Here is a 17,284-nt window from a genome sequence, read left to right as displayed (position 1 = left end):
AAAAAAAAAAAAAACAAATTTCAAAACTATACTATAATTTTGAACCATAAAAACATGATATATTTACTCAAGAATATAATCATGCAGGACAGATATCTAAATCTCTCTCCAATTCCTCTCCCGTAAGCTCTGTGGGGACCACAACATGAAGGATTAAACGAACACGTCTAGTTAGTTTTTAACCATAATTTGATGCATATTTTAAAATTTATCGTGACTTACCATTTACATAAAATAATGCAAAACTTTACAGTTATACTAATTTTTTCTAAAAAAACACCATTAACCAAAAATCAAACACGAGATTAGATTCTAAACCTTATTTTCCCCAAAAAAAAATGACAAAGTTTGTATAATTTTGTTAATTTCATGTAACATTAAAGTTTTATTTGTTCCAAAATCGTATATTTTTACAAACAAACAGCTCAAACCATAACTCGAAGTGTCCCACGCAATTTTGCAACCTTAATATGTGGCGAAAGCTACAAAAACACGTGTAATTAGGCCAACGGGAGCACCCCGCACCAATGATTTGATGGGTCTCAAGTTCGGAATAATAATAAGGTAGCAAGCCTACTAAAACGCTCCTGTACTTTACTAATAATATAAAAAGTCAAGGCTCTGATCATCGACAGTAGGTTATTTTCAGATACAAAAAAGAAAATATCAACGTTTCCGTCTTTTAATAGCAATTACACGTTCTTTCGGCCTCTGATTACAGCCGAATAATGGCAAAGGACACACCACATAATGATGATGTGAGCCCGCCATGAATGAACTTTCTACTCATATTTTCAAATATCAACACTCATCGAATGAACTTTCTAAGTCGAGAGAATGATATTCATTGAACTTTCAAAAGTTGTACCTCAAATATCAAGGGCTCGTTCCGATGCGATAAAAGACTACGCCGAGGGCCAAACTGCAACAAAGCGAACTTAATTTTATCGAGCAACGTTGTCGTGCTTAAGAAATAATACGACGAAACACAAGTGATTAAGATGGATAATCTATGGTGTTAATGCTAGTAAAAGAATGATTAGAGAAAGAACTTTGCTTTACCTCTTCAGGAATTGGGTTCAAATTCTCATTTATGTAACCCACAGAGGGAGGGATAAGTGCTCTTCTTTTCCCTGATAACAAATAATAAACGCATTTCTGTGTTAATAGAGGGTGTGGTCCGTTTTGACCCGTTACATATCGCTGTCAGGTTTACAGTTTTAAAACGTGTCTGCTAGGCAAACGTTTCCACACCCTTATAAAGAATGTTTTGTTCCCCTCTCCAACCGATGTAGGATTTCACAATCCATCCCCTTTGGGGGCTTTGTGTCTATACAGGTACACCGCCCGATATCTGACTCTGATACCATTTGTAACACCACAAGCCCACCATTAATAAATATTGTCCTTTTAGCCCGTTATGTATCGCCTCATGAGCATTGGCAGGTCTTGGAGTGCTTGTCAAGGGCTCCGTGCATACCCCGGGGTGATCATCACCACCTGCACCTCACATCTTGGCACAGTGGAACGTGTAACCCGCTTGCTGTCTCATTCAACTACATTTGTTCCTATAATCCATGGCCTAACAGAACGCAGCAGCGAGGGGCAACCTGCCCATACAGCCAAGCGAGTCATCAGTCCGAAGAAAGAAAAGGACCTCCTTGACGGTTTTAAAACGTGTCTACTAGGCAGAGGTTTCCACATAAGAATGCTTTGTTCCCCTCTCCAACTGATGTGGGATCTCACAATCCACCCTCCTTGGGGGCCTAACGTGTCCTTGCTGTCACACCGCCCGATATTTGACTCTGATACCATTTGTAACAGCCCAAGCCCACCGCTAGCAGATATGTCTATTTTGGCCTGTTACGTATCATCGTCAGCCTCACGGTTTTACAACGCCCCTACTAGGTAGAGGTTTCCACACCCTTATAAGGAATGTTGCGTTCCCCTCTCCAATCGATATGAGATCTCACAATTAACCCCCTTGGGGGCCCAGCGTCCTCACTAACACAGTGTCCCGTGTATGACTCTAATACCATTTGTAACAACTCAAGCCCACGTCTAGCAGATATTGTCCATTTTGGCCCGTTACGTATCGTCATCAGCCTCACGGTTTTAAAACGCGTCTGTTAGGCAAAGGTTTCCGCACCCTTATAAGGAATGCTTCATTTCTCATTCCACCCGACGTGGGATCTCACATATGAGAAATATCCCATTAACAGATGCGCAAGATTAAAGGTGGTCTAGTAACGTTTATGTTTCTCGTTTCCTATTTCAGCCGTAAGTCGTGAAGCAAACGAAGCGACATAAAAGGTAGAAGTTAAGACAATAGAAACCTAAAATACAAGGCTAATCCAAAGAAGTTGAAGAGGTTTCTGCATAATAAAAGCCATGAACAGCTTGATAAGCATAAGAACAAACTGAGTAAAGATGATTGAATATCCATACAATACCTCCAACTCTCATGCCAACCAGAACCTCTTTCAAGCCCTCTATTATCTGTAAGAAACAAATATCAGTAATAAACGCCAATACTCGAAAGCTGATCCGATCATTGAATGATACAAAACCCGAAAGCTGATCGAGCAACCTAAGCGTTTGTTAAAAAGAGAAGATTATACAAGCTAACTAACAGAGGATCTTCCAAAAACCAGCAAAGTTCTAGTGATAGGCTGCATAAACTGAAGCTATCCGCTATCGACAATTACACACTCGTAAACAGATCATTGCACATCGAAAAATAGAACGACCATAATTAATATCTATTCAAAATTATCGAACGTTTATCGCCCCCATAGTTTTCTCGAAGAACTGATGTAAAAGAAGAGATTACCTGGTTTTGTTTCAAAGGCAGGATTACTGGTGTGCTTTCTCCGCTGAATTGATCTATCGTACTGTGAATATGATAACAGAGGCAATGGGAACGATTTAGTCCTTGTACTTCATGGATTACATTGTTACTTCCTTTTAGGCTTCCCCTCGAGGTTTTTAAAACGCGTTTGCTAGGGAGAGGTTTCCACACCCTTATAAGAAATGTTTCGTTCTCCTCTCCAACCAATGTGAGATCTCACAATGAATATGATAACGGAGGCAATGGTAACAATTTAGTTCTTGTACTTTATGGATTACATTGTAACTTCCTTTCAGGCTTCCTCTCGAGGTTTTAAAACGCGTTTGCTAGGGAGAGATTTCCACACCCTTATAAGAAATGTTTCGTTTCCCTCTCCAACCAATGTGAGATCTCATAATCCACCCCCTTGGGGACCCAGTGTCCCCACTGGCATACCGCTCGGTGTCTGGCTCTGATACCATTTGTAACAGCTCAAGCCCACCGCTAGTAGATATTGTCCTCTTTGGACTTTCTTTTTCGGGTATCCCCTCAAAGTTTTTAAAACGGGTCTACTAGAGAGAGGTTTCCACACTCATATCAGAAATGTTTCGTTCCCCTCTCCAACCAATGTAGAATCTCACAATCCCTACCCCCTTGGGGGCCCAACATCCTTGCTGGCACACCGCTCGGTGTCTAGCTCTGATACCATTTGCAACAGCCCAAGCCCACCGCTAGTAGATATTGTCCTCTTTGGACTTTCCTTTTCGAGCTTTGCCTCAAGGTTTTTAAAACGCGTCTGCTAGGGATTTTCCACACACTTACAAGGAATGCTTCGTTCCCTCTCCAACCATAAACAAATTTGCATAGTTAGTAGCTAAAACACCAGAAAAATACATTACCTATGAACGAAATATCCATTTGAACGCCTGCAGACATAATTGAACTCCACCAAGTCTCCTTCATGTGCTTCTGCTCCATCTCCCTCAAGAACTTCTATTAATTGGAACTAAAAATGTTACTACAGTGAAATCATCAATCATAGACCTTATTTGTTTTCATATTCAAGAATTATATAGAACAATCATTGAACACAAATAATGTAGTTTTCATCACAATCAGTATGAAGAAGGAACTAAATCTATACCATATTTAAAACGCCATAAAACGAGCCTGCTACATTACAACCAAACATGTTCATCTATAAACACTTGTGATGTCCCACATTGGTTGGGGAGGAGAACAAAACACCCTTTATAAGGGTATGGAAACCTTCCCCTACCATACGCGTTTTAAAGCTTTGAGGGGAAGCCTGAAAGGGAAAGCCTATAGAGGACAATATCTGCTAGCGGTGGGCCTGGGTCGTTACAAATGGTATCAGAGCCAGACACCGGATGATGTGTCAGCTTTCTTGCTGTTTCTCGAAGGGGGATAGACACAAGGTGGTGTGCTAGTAAGGACGTTGGGCCCTAAAGGGGGTGGATTTGGTGGTGGTCTCACATCGATTGGAGAAAGGAATGAGTGCCAGCGAGGACGCTGGGCCCCGAAGGGGAGTGGATTGTGATGTCCTACATTGGTTGGAGAGGAGAACAAAACATCCTCTATAAGGGCGTGGAAACCTTCCCCTAGTAGACGTGTTTTAAAGCCTTGAGGGGAAGCCTGAAAGGGGAAGCGCAAAGAGGACAATATCTACTAGCGGTGGGCCTGGGTCATTACAAAAAGATTTATTAAATCTTGAGATTTTAAACAAAGAAATTCTACCTTGAATCCGAACTCCACTGTCGAGCTTTAGCGTCCTGAAAGCTTCAAAATTCAAACAACAATTCCAAATGAGAACATGTGAAGTACTTTTGATGGATGGTCATGCAGCCCTCTTCATTGTGATGTTAAGAAAATGATATGAACATTTCAAGAAAAAAGTTACAAATGAAATACATACCGAACTATTTCCGGTTCTTGCACGTCGATCATCGGTGCACCGAAACTAGGATTTGCATATAACAAGATCGGATACGAACCAATGAACTGCGCGAACAGCCTTCTTGGAAATCGTTTGACAGAAAAAATGTCTAAGTGATTGACCGTATGATGCTTGGATATGGATACTTCATCAGCCATGCAAATGGTTTTGTGGAAGCTACAAGAACATCCATTCATAAGCTGTCAAGAAGTGAGTATCGTTTGATATAGATATCTATTCTCAGAATTTAAGGTTTGGAGTTCTTGGATTGAAGAACAGTTTGAAACATTAAACAATCATCCTGATTGAAAGGAGGAGAGAGACGTTACGACTTATATTTTGACACGGGTCGAAATTTTAAGAAAAATAGTGTAATAGTCTAATCCCGCCACTAACAAATATTGTCCTCTTTGGGCTTTCCCTTATGGACTTCCCCTCGAGGTTTTAAAATGTGTTTACTATAGAGAGGTTTCCACATCCTTCTAAGGAATGCTTCGTTCCCCTCTCCAACCAATGTGAGGTCTCACAATCCACCCCCTTTGGGAGCCAACGTCCTCACTGGCACACCGCACGATGTCCGGCTCTGATACCATTTGTAATAACTCAAACGCACCGATAGCAGATATTGTCCGCTTTGGCACGTTACGTATCACGGTTAGTCTCATGGTTTTAAAACGCGTCTACTAGGGAGAGGTTTCCACACCCTTATAAGGAATGTTTCGTTCTCATCTCCAACTGATGTGGGATCTCACAATCCACCCCCCTTGGAAGCCAAGCATCCTCGCTGATAGACTGCCCAGTGACTAGCTTTGATACCATTTGTAACAGTCCAAGGCCACCGCTAGCAGATATTGTTTGTTTTGGCCCGTTATGTATCGCCATTAGCCTCACGATTTTAAAACACGTCTACTACAGAGAGGTTTCCACACCCTTATAAGAAATGCTTCGTTCCCCTCTCCAACCGATGTGGGATCTCACAATCCACCTACTTTGGAGGCCCAACGTCCTCGCTGGCATGCTGTCCAATAATTGGCTCTAATACTCTTTGTAACAGTCCAAGCCCACCGCTAGCAGATATTGTTTCCTTTGGTCCGTTACGTATCGCCATTAGCCTCGCGATTTTAAAACGCGTCTCCTAGGGAGAGGTTTCCACACCCTTACAAACGGTGTTTCGTTCTCCAACCCAATCGATGTGGGATCTCACAATCCACCCCCTTCGGGACCCAGCGTCCTCGATGGCACTCGCTCCTTTCTCCAATCAATGTGGGATCCCAGCCAAATCCATCCCCCTTCGGAGCCCAGCGTCCTCAATGACACTCGTTCCTTTCTCCAATCAATCTGGGACCCTAGCCAAATCCACCCCCTTCTAGCTTCCTCCTAGCACATCGCCTCATGTCCACCCCCTTCAAGGCTCTGCCTCCTCGCTAGCACATCACCTCATGTCCACCCCCTTCAGGGCTCTACCTCCTCACTAGCACATCGCCAGGTGACTGGCTCTTATACCATTTGTAACGGCCCAAGCTCACGCGCTAGTAAATATTGTCTTCTTTGAGCTTTCCCTTTCGGGCTTCCCCTCTAAAATGCGTTTGCTAGGGAGAGGTTTCCACACCCTTGTAAGGATGTTTCGTTCTCCTCCCCAACCAACGTCGGATCTCACGTAGTCACAACATAAAATTTTAACACAGGACACCTAAAGTATATTTCAATGAATGCTACAAAACGCAAAGGGAAACCTACTACTGTGTAGAGAAACACAAAATTCAACAGAATCCGAATGGAGTAAAGAAATTCGGCCATGGAAGAGCATACCTAGAAAATTTGACGGCGGAAGGAGAGCGAAACGAGCTCCAGAACGAGAGAACTCCCATGGCACAGCCTGAAAAGTTGTGAAGATGATGACGTTAATGGATGAGGAAGAAAAGGAGAGGGTTCTATGGTGAAATTTATGACGAAGAACGTTGGAGAAGTTTTTTTTTTTTTTTTTTTTTTTTTTTTTTTTTTTTTTTTTTTTTTNTAAATTAATTAAATTATATCTAAATCAATAAAAAAATATATTTTTTAATTTAAAATTTAAATAATATCCTAAATATTTTTCTAACTTTTTTTAACAATTTAAAAAATAATTAGTACTATATTTAAAAATTATATATTTAACTTTAATTTTTATAAATGGGGTATAATTATAGATTCCTCCATATACTAATAATAGGAATATTTTTAAATGTTTTAAAAAAATTAAATATATTATTAATAAAAATTAAATTTTTTTGGGTATTTTAAAATATGGGTTCAAGTTTAATAATATTTTTTATTCTTTTAAAAATTTAGTATATAATTAAAAATTTTAAATTAAAGTATTTCCGTTAAATTAATAAAAATTATATTTTAAAAAAATATCCATAAACTTTCCAAAGTTTAATTATTGATTTAAAAAATACTCTTAAATTTAATTTTTTTTTAAAATTTTAAATTTTTTTAAAAAAATTTAAAAATATTCGTATAATTAATACTGCATTTACAAAATATTCAAAATTAAAATAAAATTTTAAAATGTTTTTATAATTAATATACCGATGAAAATCATCTATCTGTATCCTTTATAAATTATCGTCAAATTTTTTTTCCTAAATATTTAAAAATATTAATATTACTTTTGAAAATTTATAAAATGGTATTTTTTAAACCAAACATTAAATATTCTTATCTAACATTAAAAAAAAAAATAATAAATAATTTTAAAAATATTATTAAAATTTTGTTGAGATAAAAGCGAAAAATAAATATTCTCATCTAACATTAAAAAAAAAAAAAATTAAAAAAAAAATTAAAATTAAAAATTTTGTTGAGATAAAAGCGAAAAACGGTATTTTTATTAATTTATCATCGTTACAAAAATAGACAGAAATCGATTTTACAGAGGTGTAGAATTCAAACCGAAACGACAAAAAGGACACAAAATCCCTATAAGAAGTGCAGAATCGATCGACAAATCTGTTGTTTAAGATCTTCAAGAACTTTTGTTTAAGATCTTCAGAAGCTTAGCAGTTTAGATTACGGAGAATCGATTTGCAACAACCTAGACCTAATTCGCCGAAGTGAACTGGGCCGTCGTCGAGCCAGAAATCAACGCCGTCTCTCTTCTCCTCCATTCCGATCTTCGGTCGTGAAATCAACGCCGATTCAATCCACCGGATCCCTGTATTCATCCCACAATCCACTGAATCCCTTCACTTTCTTTTTATTCTTCTTGCTATGGGAAAGAGAAGAGAGCGTCGCCGTGCAGCTCTCAGCAACGCCGGTCGCCGTGTCAAGCTTGATCTATTCGCCGAGCCCTCTGGTAGTTTTCCGTTTTTTTGTTCTCCCCTTTGTGTTATAGCGCTTGTCGATATATGTTTATTTGTTTGTTGCTAATTTGATTGTGTTGGGAATTTGTTTGTTTCTTCATTTAGGGTTGTGTTAGTTTCTGTTGAATGTTCTTTTCCATTTTCAATTCGTTTATTTTGTAATGGAAGCAGTGAATTTTGATCTCCTGGTGGCTAGTTTTCTTAACTCAATTGAGTTGGTCTTCTATCTGTTTGGAATTAATGCTCACTTGGTTGATTAGGGCATGGGGGATTGTTTGAATGTTATGTGTAAACATATTTTTTCTGTTCTTTCGTGAGTTTGTGAGGTGGTTATTTTTGTTTGTTTCAGTTCTTAATTTTGTTCAGTCATGGCACGAGTTTTCATTGGCTTTATGTTGTGATTAATACAATGCTGCTCTGGTCTTTGATATGTAACTTTGTTTACTTGATATTGTAATCAACACATTACATCCTAATTGTTCATCCCGCTTTCTTCTTTAAATTCTTACTTTTGGCTATATCCAGTCTTCAATAAACATAAATGTTATGCATATGAGTATTAGTTTGGTCATTATTTGAGATCAAAAGTGGTTTATATGATTACTAAAAGGAAAAAGTATATCTATGAATGCATCAAAGAAATTTACATTAGTTTGTATTGGAGTTTCATTGATTCAAAATCTGAGAAGGGTAAAATGAAAAGTATTTATTCATTTTTAAAATTTTTTTTTATCAGAAATTCTTTCAAGGGTTAGTGATATTTCTCTTTATATTAGTTGTTTCCTTAATATATGATCTTGGGTGACACTGATATACTCGATAGCAGCTTCGAGTAATTTTAGCTTCGGAGATCGTTAATATAAGGTGTCTGTATTTTAATGGGGGATATGTTATTCTTTGTCTAGGAGATTTAGATGGCTCTGATGCACATGAAGAAGTTGGAGGGGATATAGATTCAAGACAGACAACCAAGTTACCTAAATCAGCATCCTCCTCAGGTGGGTTCTATCAGTGTTCTTCAAAAGGACTATGTAAAGGGGATATGAGTGCTTCACATTATAATGGTGGATATTTCAAACTTTATGTACAAGACTTTGTGTTATTTGCCCCCAGAATTTGTTTTCAGTCTATAGGGTGACTGTGGTCTTTGGGACACCAATAATCAGATCAGGTCAGGTCGGGGCCACTGCCACAATGAACATGTGAATGACTCTCAATCATTATGCTCTTTTTGGAGATTTCGACAGGGAAAATTTTTCATCGGTTCGTATGTCTCTGTCTTTTCATTTTTGGTTATCACTGACATTTGTCCTTGGATGTGTAACAGGTTGATGTGATGCAAACACCTTCAATGTTCACGTTGAATTGCACTGTTTTAAATTTGAAAATTTCATGTTTCTAACACCTTGTGATATTCATGAAATTTTCAGGGAATTCTTTGACGTGCTGCTAAGAGATATGGTTTTGGATATATTTGATGTGGAAGTGTTTTTATTTTCAGGTCAACAAGCACAAAATCCCTTGCTGTTACTGGAGCAATATAGTGATGATGAAGTTGATGAGGAAGTTGATGAGGACTCGAATAAAAATTCAGATCATGATGGACAAGATGTGTTGTTACCTGACTGCAATGACGAGGTATCTTTCTTTCTTTTATTTTCTGAATTGCTGATCAGGATTAGAACTTGAATAAGCTTGATTTGATATTCTACGTTCATTCATTTCGGGTTAGCTCTTGTGAGAGTATTTATTAGTGATTCAATTCCCCTCCCCCAGAGAATGTATTAATTCTGCCTTAAATTCCAATAAAATGTGGGTTGAAGCCTAATTCATGTTATAAATGATTAGACTGTAATACTTCTGCAAGTATTGAGGTATTTGTTGCTTAGCTGATTTTGGTGCTGTTTGTTATGGTAAGCTGAAAATATTTTCGATGGCAAAATCTTGAAAACGAGAATTTAGGTTTGATCCTAATTTGAAGCAAAATTTTTTATACAGTCATAAGGCATTTCATATGTTTTACCAAACAAGCCTCGAATGACACTTTTGTGCATGTTAACAAAGTTTGCTTCTATTCTTAATAATATTTTTTCTTTTTTTCTTGTTGTCCTTGATTCCAGGTTGCTGCCTTTCCTGCTGAGGGATGTGAGAAAGTGGAGGCAAATGTCGGTGAAGACATCATTGCTGAAAAGGCTGTTCAAGAGGAACCCGAGCGAGGTTCTGCTGAATTTTTTGAGAACCTGGAGAGCAAAGATGAAGCAAAAACTGACACCAATAACTTGGGATATTTAAGCAAGGAAACTGATCTGGTTCAAACATCTGTACCAGCCACATCTATTGTACAAGTATCAGGGGATGTTATTTCAGGATGGAGAGTTGTCATGCATGAGGAGAGCCATAATTATTATTACTGGAATGTTGAAACTGGGGAAACTTCATGGGAAGTTCCTGACGTCGTTTTGGCTCAGACTCAGCCTACTCTATCAGCCACCGATGTTATAACTTCTCCGACTCAATTTCCAGAGAACGTTACAGTATTTAAACAGGATTCTGGCTTCTCTAATGGTGGGAGGTTAGATGCTTTTTCAGCAGAAAGCACAGGTGAGTGGTCTGCTAATCACAATGCTTTATAATTATTAAAAATTTTAAAATATGAGCCTAAAGTGAACGATCAAATTGAAGGTTACAAGAACGGCGTTCCAGTTACTGCAAGTCAGGGTTCCGAGGTTGACCAAAGCTATGCTGCCTTCAGTACTTGTTCAAATAATGTGAATATAGCAAAAGCTGCTTCTGAGATCTATGCTGATTACGCGGTGACTAATGAAGAACAGAAATCAGGGTTGGATCTTCCTTCACATCTTCTGAACTGGAGTTCGAGCTTGTTAGAGAGATTAAAATCATTACAGAAGTAAGATTTGACTTTTTCACCTCAATTGAATATTATTAGCTATTCACAACTTCATTCAGCATTTAGTTCTTGTTCAAATGATGTTGAGCTTCTTCACTTGGGCAATCACTTTGATCGCCTTTCCATTTGGCTTGTAAGCCTTAGGGAAACAATCACTTCGATCACCTTATAGATCTGTCAAACACTAACCAAAAGAAAAACCTGACCGTTTTCCATAAGAAACCGAGTTTCAGATGGCACCAGTGCCTATGCTTGGTATTGCACCTTATGGTGCTGTCAGTTCTCAATTGAATCCAGTGAGGAATAGGCCTAAGCCTTGTCTTCTTGCCCAACTTTTTCTTGATTATGAAGGTTTTGTGGATGTCATTTTGATACAAGGACACGGGCAAAAAGAGGAACCAAATGCAGTAGGAAACCTTAGAAAACTTAAACCTTTAAATTTAGCAGTGATATAATTTGTCTTAAATCATCTTGTGCTCATGCATCCCTTTCTTCTTGATTATTGTATATTATTTTATGTATAACCTACATGACTCCAATTGAACCTTTCTAATGTTATCCCTCTAAACCATTGGTTTTTCTCCCGAAAAGTTTAATACCGTGTTTATGAACAAATTATTTTTCAATCTAGTCGTGGCGGGATATATTTAGTGTTATGTATATTCATTTCTCAATTTTATTCTGACTTCTTATGTTAGCATTGAGAATGGACTTCTGGTTTTACGTGACATTCTTGTATTGATGGCTTAAACATTAACTTCAGGTCTGGGGGTCATGAATGGACATTAAAGTACATATTGGAAACTCAGGTTAGACTTTCAGATTTGGAGTCGCTGATGCCGTATAAGGCATCGTTGCTTCCATTCTGGGAACACTTGGCAAGGAAACTTAAACAGATTGAAGATGACATTAACAAAGAAATTTATCAGAATGCTGTTGTATCGTCGCAATTGGATGAAGCCAAGACTACTGATAGTCCAAACATTGTAAGAGACGAGAAATTTCAGGGAAGGTCGGATGTTGCGTCTGATGTTGCGAGAATGGAAAATAGTGGTGTTTCTGCTTTGGAGCATTCCCATTTGCCTACTGATTCTGCTTCTTTGACTATCATTGCAAATGGAGAAAATATTTCACCGTCTAAGGGGAACTCTACTAGTGTGATTGAGCATGCAAGTGAAATTGCAATTGATGAAATGGCTTCCAAGAGTGAACATTCTGTGGAAGATGTTGACATGGAGGTGGATATGGAAGTTGAAGATGCCGGTTTTGCAGGTAGCTTGACGGTGGCTGGTACACCAGATATGTACAATGCTAAGTCGTTTACTTCGTTTGAGCAACCACTTCAGCCAGATCAACAAGCCCAGCCAAATCTTTCTTCTGGCTTTGCATACATGGGGCACGAGGATGGCAGTGTAGCACCACCGCCACCACCAGCGGATGAAGAATGGATTCCCCCACCACCACCTGATAATGAAGATGTTCCTCCACCCCCACCTGATGAACCAGCTGAACCATTATATCCTATGCCTCCATCTTATACCCAACTTGGGCAGCCTGTTTGTTACACTGAACCATATCAAGTGTCTTATCCTGATTCTAGTATTCAGTATTATGCACATCCTGTCCCTGAAGTTGTACCTAGTGCAGAGTTTTACGGACATCCAGAAGCTTGTAACGTTGTATTGGCTCAAGCACCATTTTGCTATGAGGCAGTTCCCAATTCGCATACGGGTTCTGCTCCCCTAGTTGTAAATGGTGTTGTGCCTGAAGGTTATGGTATTCTTCAAAACGCAACGTCTTCTCTTCCCGTCTTTAGTACTGCTGGGTCGTCTCAGTTGCATGTTGATTCTGCATCTGTGAGTTTTGATCCTTCTTTCACTTTTCATTATGGATCTTCTGATACTGCAAGTATGAATACTGCTTCTGCCGCTGATGAAATTGACAAGGGGTGTGGAGACACGAAAGCCTCTGTCCGAGTATCTACTTCAGTCTCCCCAACTAACGATGTTCCGCCAACAAGTAATGCCGTTACTGATCCTTCGGCCGTTGCTAATACAACTGCAACTTCCAAGGTTCAACCAAAAGGTATGATATTTTAGCAGTTATGTCATTTTAATCGTGATGTTTTTGCAAGGAGCTAAATATGAGTGGAATGTTAATCTAGATAGCTTTCTCAAAAGAGGTTGGAACTAGGGGAGGAAAATTGTGAGATCCCACCTAAGTTGGGTAGGAGAACGAAACATTCTTTGTAAGGGTGTGAAAACTTCTCTCTAACAGATGCTTTTTAAAAACTTTTAAGCGGGAGTCCGAAAAAGAAAGCCCAAAGAGGACAATATCTGCTAGCGGTGGGCTTGGGCTATTACACATGGGATGACACGGGGTGATGTGCCAACAAGGAGGTTGAGCCCGGAAAGGGGGTGGACGCGGGGTGGTATGCTAGCAAACCCCGAAGGGGGTGGATTGTGAGATCCCATATCGGTTGGGGAGGAGAACGATGCATTCTTTATAAGGGTGTGGAAACCTCTCCCTAGCAAAACCTTAAGGGGAAGCCCGAAGGGGAAAGCTCAAAAAGGACAATATTTGCTAGTGGTGGGCTTGGGCCGTTATAGTGTGTTCAATGGCCTAGGATTTAGGCGCATTTGTTGGGTACAGTTTATTAATTTTATTAGGTATCCATCAACCCTGTTGCGAGTAAATTAACATTTTTCTGTGAGCTCAAACCGTTAGTGTAGTGCAGTTTAACTCTTCTACTGAGATGTTCATGCTATAATCTTAGCTCTTCACTTAAAAGTGGCCTCTCAATACGGCATCTGCTCTAATGTTCTGTTGCTGTTTTTTTCTATGCAGCTCTGCGCAGTAAAAAGCGGACAGTTGCGGTTGCTCCGTCCTTGAGATCGAATAAGAAAGTTTCAAGTTTGTTGGACAAGGTACGTCTTGTGCCTTTCTGTGAGATCCCACATCGGTTAGAGAGGGGAACAAAGCATTCTTTTTAAGGGTGGAGAAATGTCTCCCTAGTAGACGCGTTTTAAAATCTTGAGGGGAAGCCCTCGAAGGAAAAGTTCAAAAAGAACAATATTTGCTAGCGGTGGGCTTGAGCTGTTATTAGTGGTATCAGAACCAGTCACTAGATGGTACGAGGCACTGGTCGGAATAGGGCTAGACCCTCTCCATTGTAGACGCGTTTTAAAACTTTGAGGGAAAGTCCACAGAGGATAATATTTGCTAGCGGTGGTCTTGGGCTGTTACACTTTCGGCTCCATAGATATATTACCTCACGCTCTCCTGGTCTTTCTGTATGGGATGCCATAAAGTTATATTTTTCATGCCTGATGAATCATTTCTGTTTATTCATTTTGATTGATCAGTGGAAGGCAGCGAAGGAAGAACTGGAAGAAGACGAGGAAGAACCAGAAAACGCTTACGAGATTCTCGAGAGGAAACGAGAAAGAGAAATAAAGGTTACAATACAACAGAATACATTTGATAATTTAATTTACTGCATCTGTGCTGGGTTCTTACCAATGTTTTTGATGCAGGAATGGCATGCACAGCAAATTGCCAGTGGAGATGCAAAAGAAAACGCCAACTTTCAGCCTCTTGGCGGTGATTGGTATGAAGCTCAAATGAAAAAATACAATTCCTTAGTCCTTCATTTGCCTCGTAAATTATCATATTCTCGAAATCCCTCTTGCACTTCGTGCCTCTTCGAGTTTGAACTCCAACCAATTGTGCAAACTAAACTGGTTCGAGTTCAAGGACTCGTTTTTGGACTATGGTTTTGAGCTCTGCTTGCTACATTTTCTAGGCGCGAGCGGGTAAAGCGAAGGAGAGCGCAATCATCGAGTGACGTTACTCAATCCCCTGCTGAAGCATCCACAGATGGAAACCAGCAGCAGCCCGACCTAGCAGAAATCGCAAAAGATCTCCCCTCAGGATGGCAGGTAATTTCCCTTATAGAAACGATGAACTGAAATTACAAAGTAGAATGGAGCGTGGCCTTCAAGCCCCTTGTGATGAAAATCGAACTGAACACATCCGTTTTTTAGAGGCGTCTTGTACAATAGCTTTTGATTTTCCTTTTGCCTTTTCAATACCTTTAAGCGCTCTCATCTGAATCATTCATCAACGTTGTTGTCTAGTCTAGAACTTGCTTTAGTAGAACCAAGTCCCTCGTGATGAAAATCGAACTAAACACATCAGTTGTTAGAGGCGTCTTGTACAACAGCTTTTGATTTTCCTTTTGCTTTTTCAATACCTTTAAGCACTCACATCTGAATCATTCATCAACGTTGTTGTCTAGTCTAGAACTTGCTTTAGTAGAACCAAGTCCCTCGTGATGAAAATCGAACTAAACACGTCCGTTGTTAGAGGCGTCTTGTACAATAACTTTTGATTTTCCTTTTGCTTTTTCAATACCTTTAAGCCTCTCATCTGAATCCTTCATCAAAGTTGTTGTCTAATCTAGAACTTGCTTTAGTAGAACCAAGTCCCTCGTGATGAAAATCGAACTAAACACATCAGTTGTTAGAGGCGTCTTGTACAACAGCTTTTGATTTTCCTTTTGCTTTTTCAATACCTTTAAGCACTCACATCTGAATCATTCATCAACGTTGTTGTCTAGTCTAGAACTTGCTTTAGTAGAACCAAGTCCCTCGTGATGAAAATCGAACTAAACACGTCCGTTGTTAGAGGCGTCTTGTACAATAACTTTTGATTTTCCTTTTGCTTTTTCAATACCTTTAAGCCTCTCATCTGAATCCTTCATCAAAGTTGTTGTCTAATCTAGAACTTGCTTTAGTAGAACCAAGTCCCTCACGATGAAAATCAAACTGTACACATCCATTTTTAGAGGCGCGTCTTGTACAATAGTTTTTTACTTTCGTGTTGTCTAATCTCGAACTTGTTTAGTAGAACCAGATAGTTATCTTACTGAGTTTCTTTTTGCAACATCGCGTTTTTTCAGGCATATTGGGACGAGTCAACGAAGAAGGTGTATTATGGTAACGTTAACACCTCGGAAACGTCGTGGACAAAACCAAGGAAGTGAAGCGATGTTTATGTCCGTAGTTTAGTGATTTTGTTGGGAAGTTAGGATTAAAATGAAATGTGAAGTAGTAGGTGTTGTTGGCATTGTATAGCTAACTTGTTGTTAGGGTAGGGAAGGAAGGGAGATTGTGGAGAGGAAGATGACAAAGTCTACAATTTTGCTGATTGATTTGTTCAATCAAATTGTCATTTATTCCTCTCTGGATAGTTTGTGCTGTAAGCTGCTTTAGGGCTCAACTTACATTCTTTTTGTTAGCCTAATTTCAGTTCATTATTTTATTTTTTTTGTTTTTCTTTGCCTCTTGACATGATANTAAAATAAATCTTCTTTTTTTTTATTCTCTCTCCTCCTCTGTCTGCGAAAAGTTAATAGAGATATCTGAGACTCGTAAAAAAGTTAATCAAGTCAGTTTGGATTTAGAAAAATGAACTTAACTCAACCCAAAAGGCTAACCCAAAAAGTTAATAGAAATGTCTATGAGCCTCGAAAAAAAGTTAATCGAGTCAGTTCGGATTTAGAAAAATGAACTTAACTCAACCCACAACTCAACCCACAACCCTTATAGTTCGAGCTGGGTTGGTCTAGGTTGTCGGGTTGAATGTACACTTCTACTATGAGGTGGGACAGATGAATCGGGTTAATAGAGTGTCCCCTTAGGATATATCTTTTGAAAAGCTAAATTTTAATATTACAATATACTCTTTTATGAATAATTTGACACTTAGGTATAAGATGGAAGGCAAGGCAGCGTAGGAATTTAGGTAAGATCGGGGGCATACTATAATTTTGAATCTTACTTGAAGAGCAGAATAAAAAGTGTGTAGAAGCTCTAAGAAAATAATAAAAGTGTGTAGAAGCTCTAAGAAAATAATATCTGCTGGCAGTGGGCTTCTGCTATTACAAATGGTATCAGAACTAGACACTAGTCGATGTGCCTGCGACATGCTGAGCCCCAATGAAAGTCGATTTGGGTGGATTGTGAGATCTCACCTCGGTCGGGGAGGGGAACAAAACATTTCTTATAAGTGTGTAGAAGCTCTAAGAAAATAATATCCGCTAGTAGTGGGCTTATGCTGTTACAAATGGTATCAGAACCAAACATTCGTCGATATGCCCGTGACTACACTGAGCCCCCAATAAGAGTCGATTTGGGCGGATTGTGAAACCCCACCTCGGTTGGAGAGGGGAATGAAGCAAG

The 17,284-nt window shown here is 39.0% G+C and overlaps 2 protein-coding genes across 8 annotated transcripts; one reads left to right on the top strand and one right to left on the bottom strand.

The window, feature by feature from the left end:
* Positions 1-574: 574 nt before the first annotated feature.
* Positions 575-6,754, bottom strand: LOC111796470 (peptidyl-prolyl cis-trans isomerase FKBP16-1, chloroplastic). 7 transcript variants are annotated; one of them, XR_002815354.1, is made up of 8 exons: positions 6,597-6,754; positions 4,767-4,964; positions 4,589-4,623; positions 3,730-3,823; positions 2,834-2,894; positions 2,454-2,499; positions 1,063-1,610; positions 575-965 (listed from the first exon to the last, which is right to left on the bottom strand). XR_002815354.1 is itself a non-coding variant. In XM_023679095.1 (8 exons), exons 2-8 carry the CDS (start codon positions 4,982-4,984, stop codon positions 845-847), a joined length of 603 nt encoding a protein of 200 aa, XP_023534863.1. In that variant the 5' UTR covers positions 4,985-4,987; positions 6,597-6,754; the 3' UTR covers positions 575-844. The 7 variants fall into 7 exon arrangements, 5 of the variants coding, with proteins under 5 accessions (XP_023534863.1, XP_023534864.1, XP_023534862.1 ...); XR_002815353.1 differs by having other exon boundaries at positions 575-922; XM_023679095.1 differs by having other exon boundaries at positions 575-922; positions 1,063-1,133; positions 4,767-4,987.
* Positions 6,755-7,682: 928 nt separating this feature from the next.
* LOC111796870 lies at positions 7,683-16,369 on the top strand. The gene is made up of 11 exons (XM_023679657.1): positions 7,683-8,124; positions 9,037-9,129; positions 9,633-9,769; positions 10,252-10,732; positions 10,814-11,039; positions 11,803-13,124; positions 13,887-13,966; positions 14,405-14,497; positions 14,576-14,649; positions 14,845-14,980; positions 16,003-16,369. The coding sequence occupies exons 1-11, from the start codon at positions 8,040-8,042 to the stop codon at positions 16,084-16,086; spliced, it is 2,811 nt and encodes a 936-aa protein (XP_023535425.1). The 5' UTR covers positions 7,683-8,039; the 3' UTR covers positions 16,087-16,369.
* The last annotated feature ends 915 nt before the right edge of the window (positions 16,370-17,284 follow it).

The sequence above is a fragment of the Cucurbita pepo genome, chromosome LG06 (genome assembly GCF_002806865.2).
Source record: "Cucurbita pepo subsp. pepo cultivar mu-cu-16 chromosome LG06, ASM280686v2, whole genome shotgun sequence".
Lineage (NCBI taxonomy): Eukaryota > Viridiplantae > Streptophyta > Magnoliopsida > Cucurbitales > Cucurbitaceae > Cucurbita > Cucurbita pepo.
This window is presented reverse-complemented; position numbering and strand designations above follow the sequence as displayed.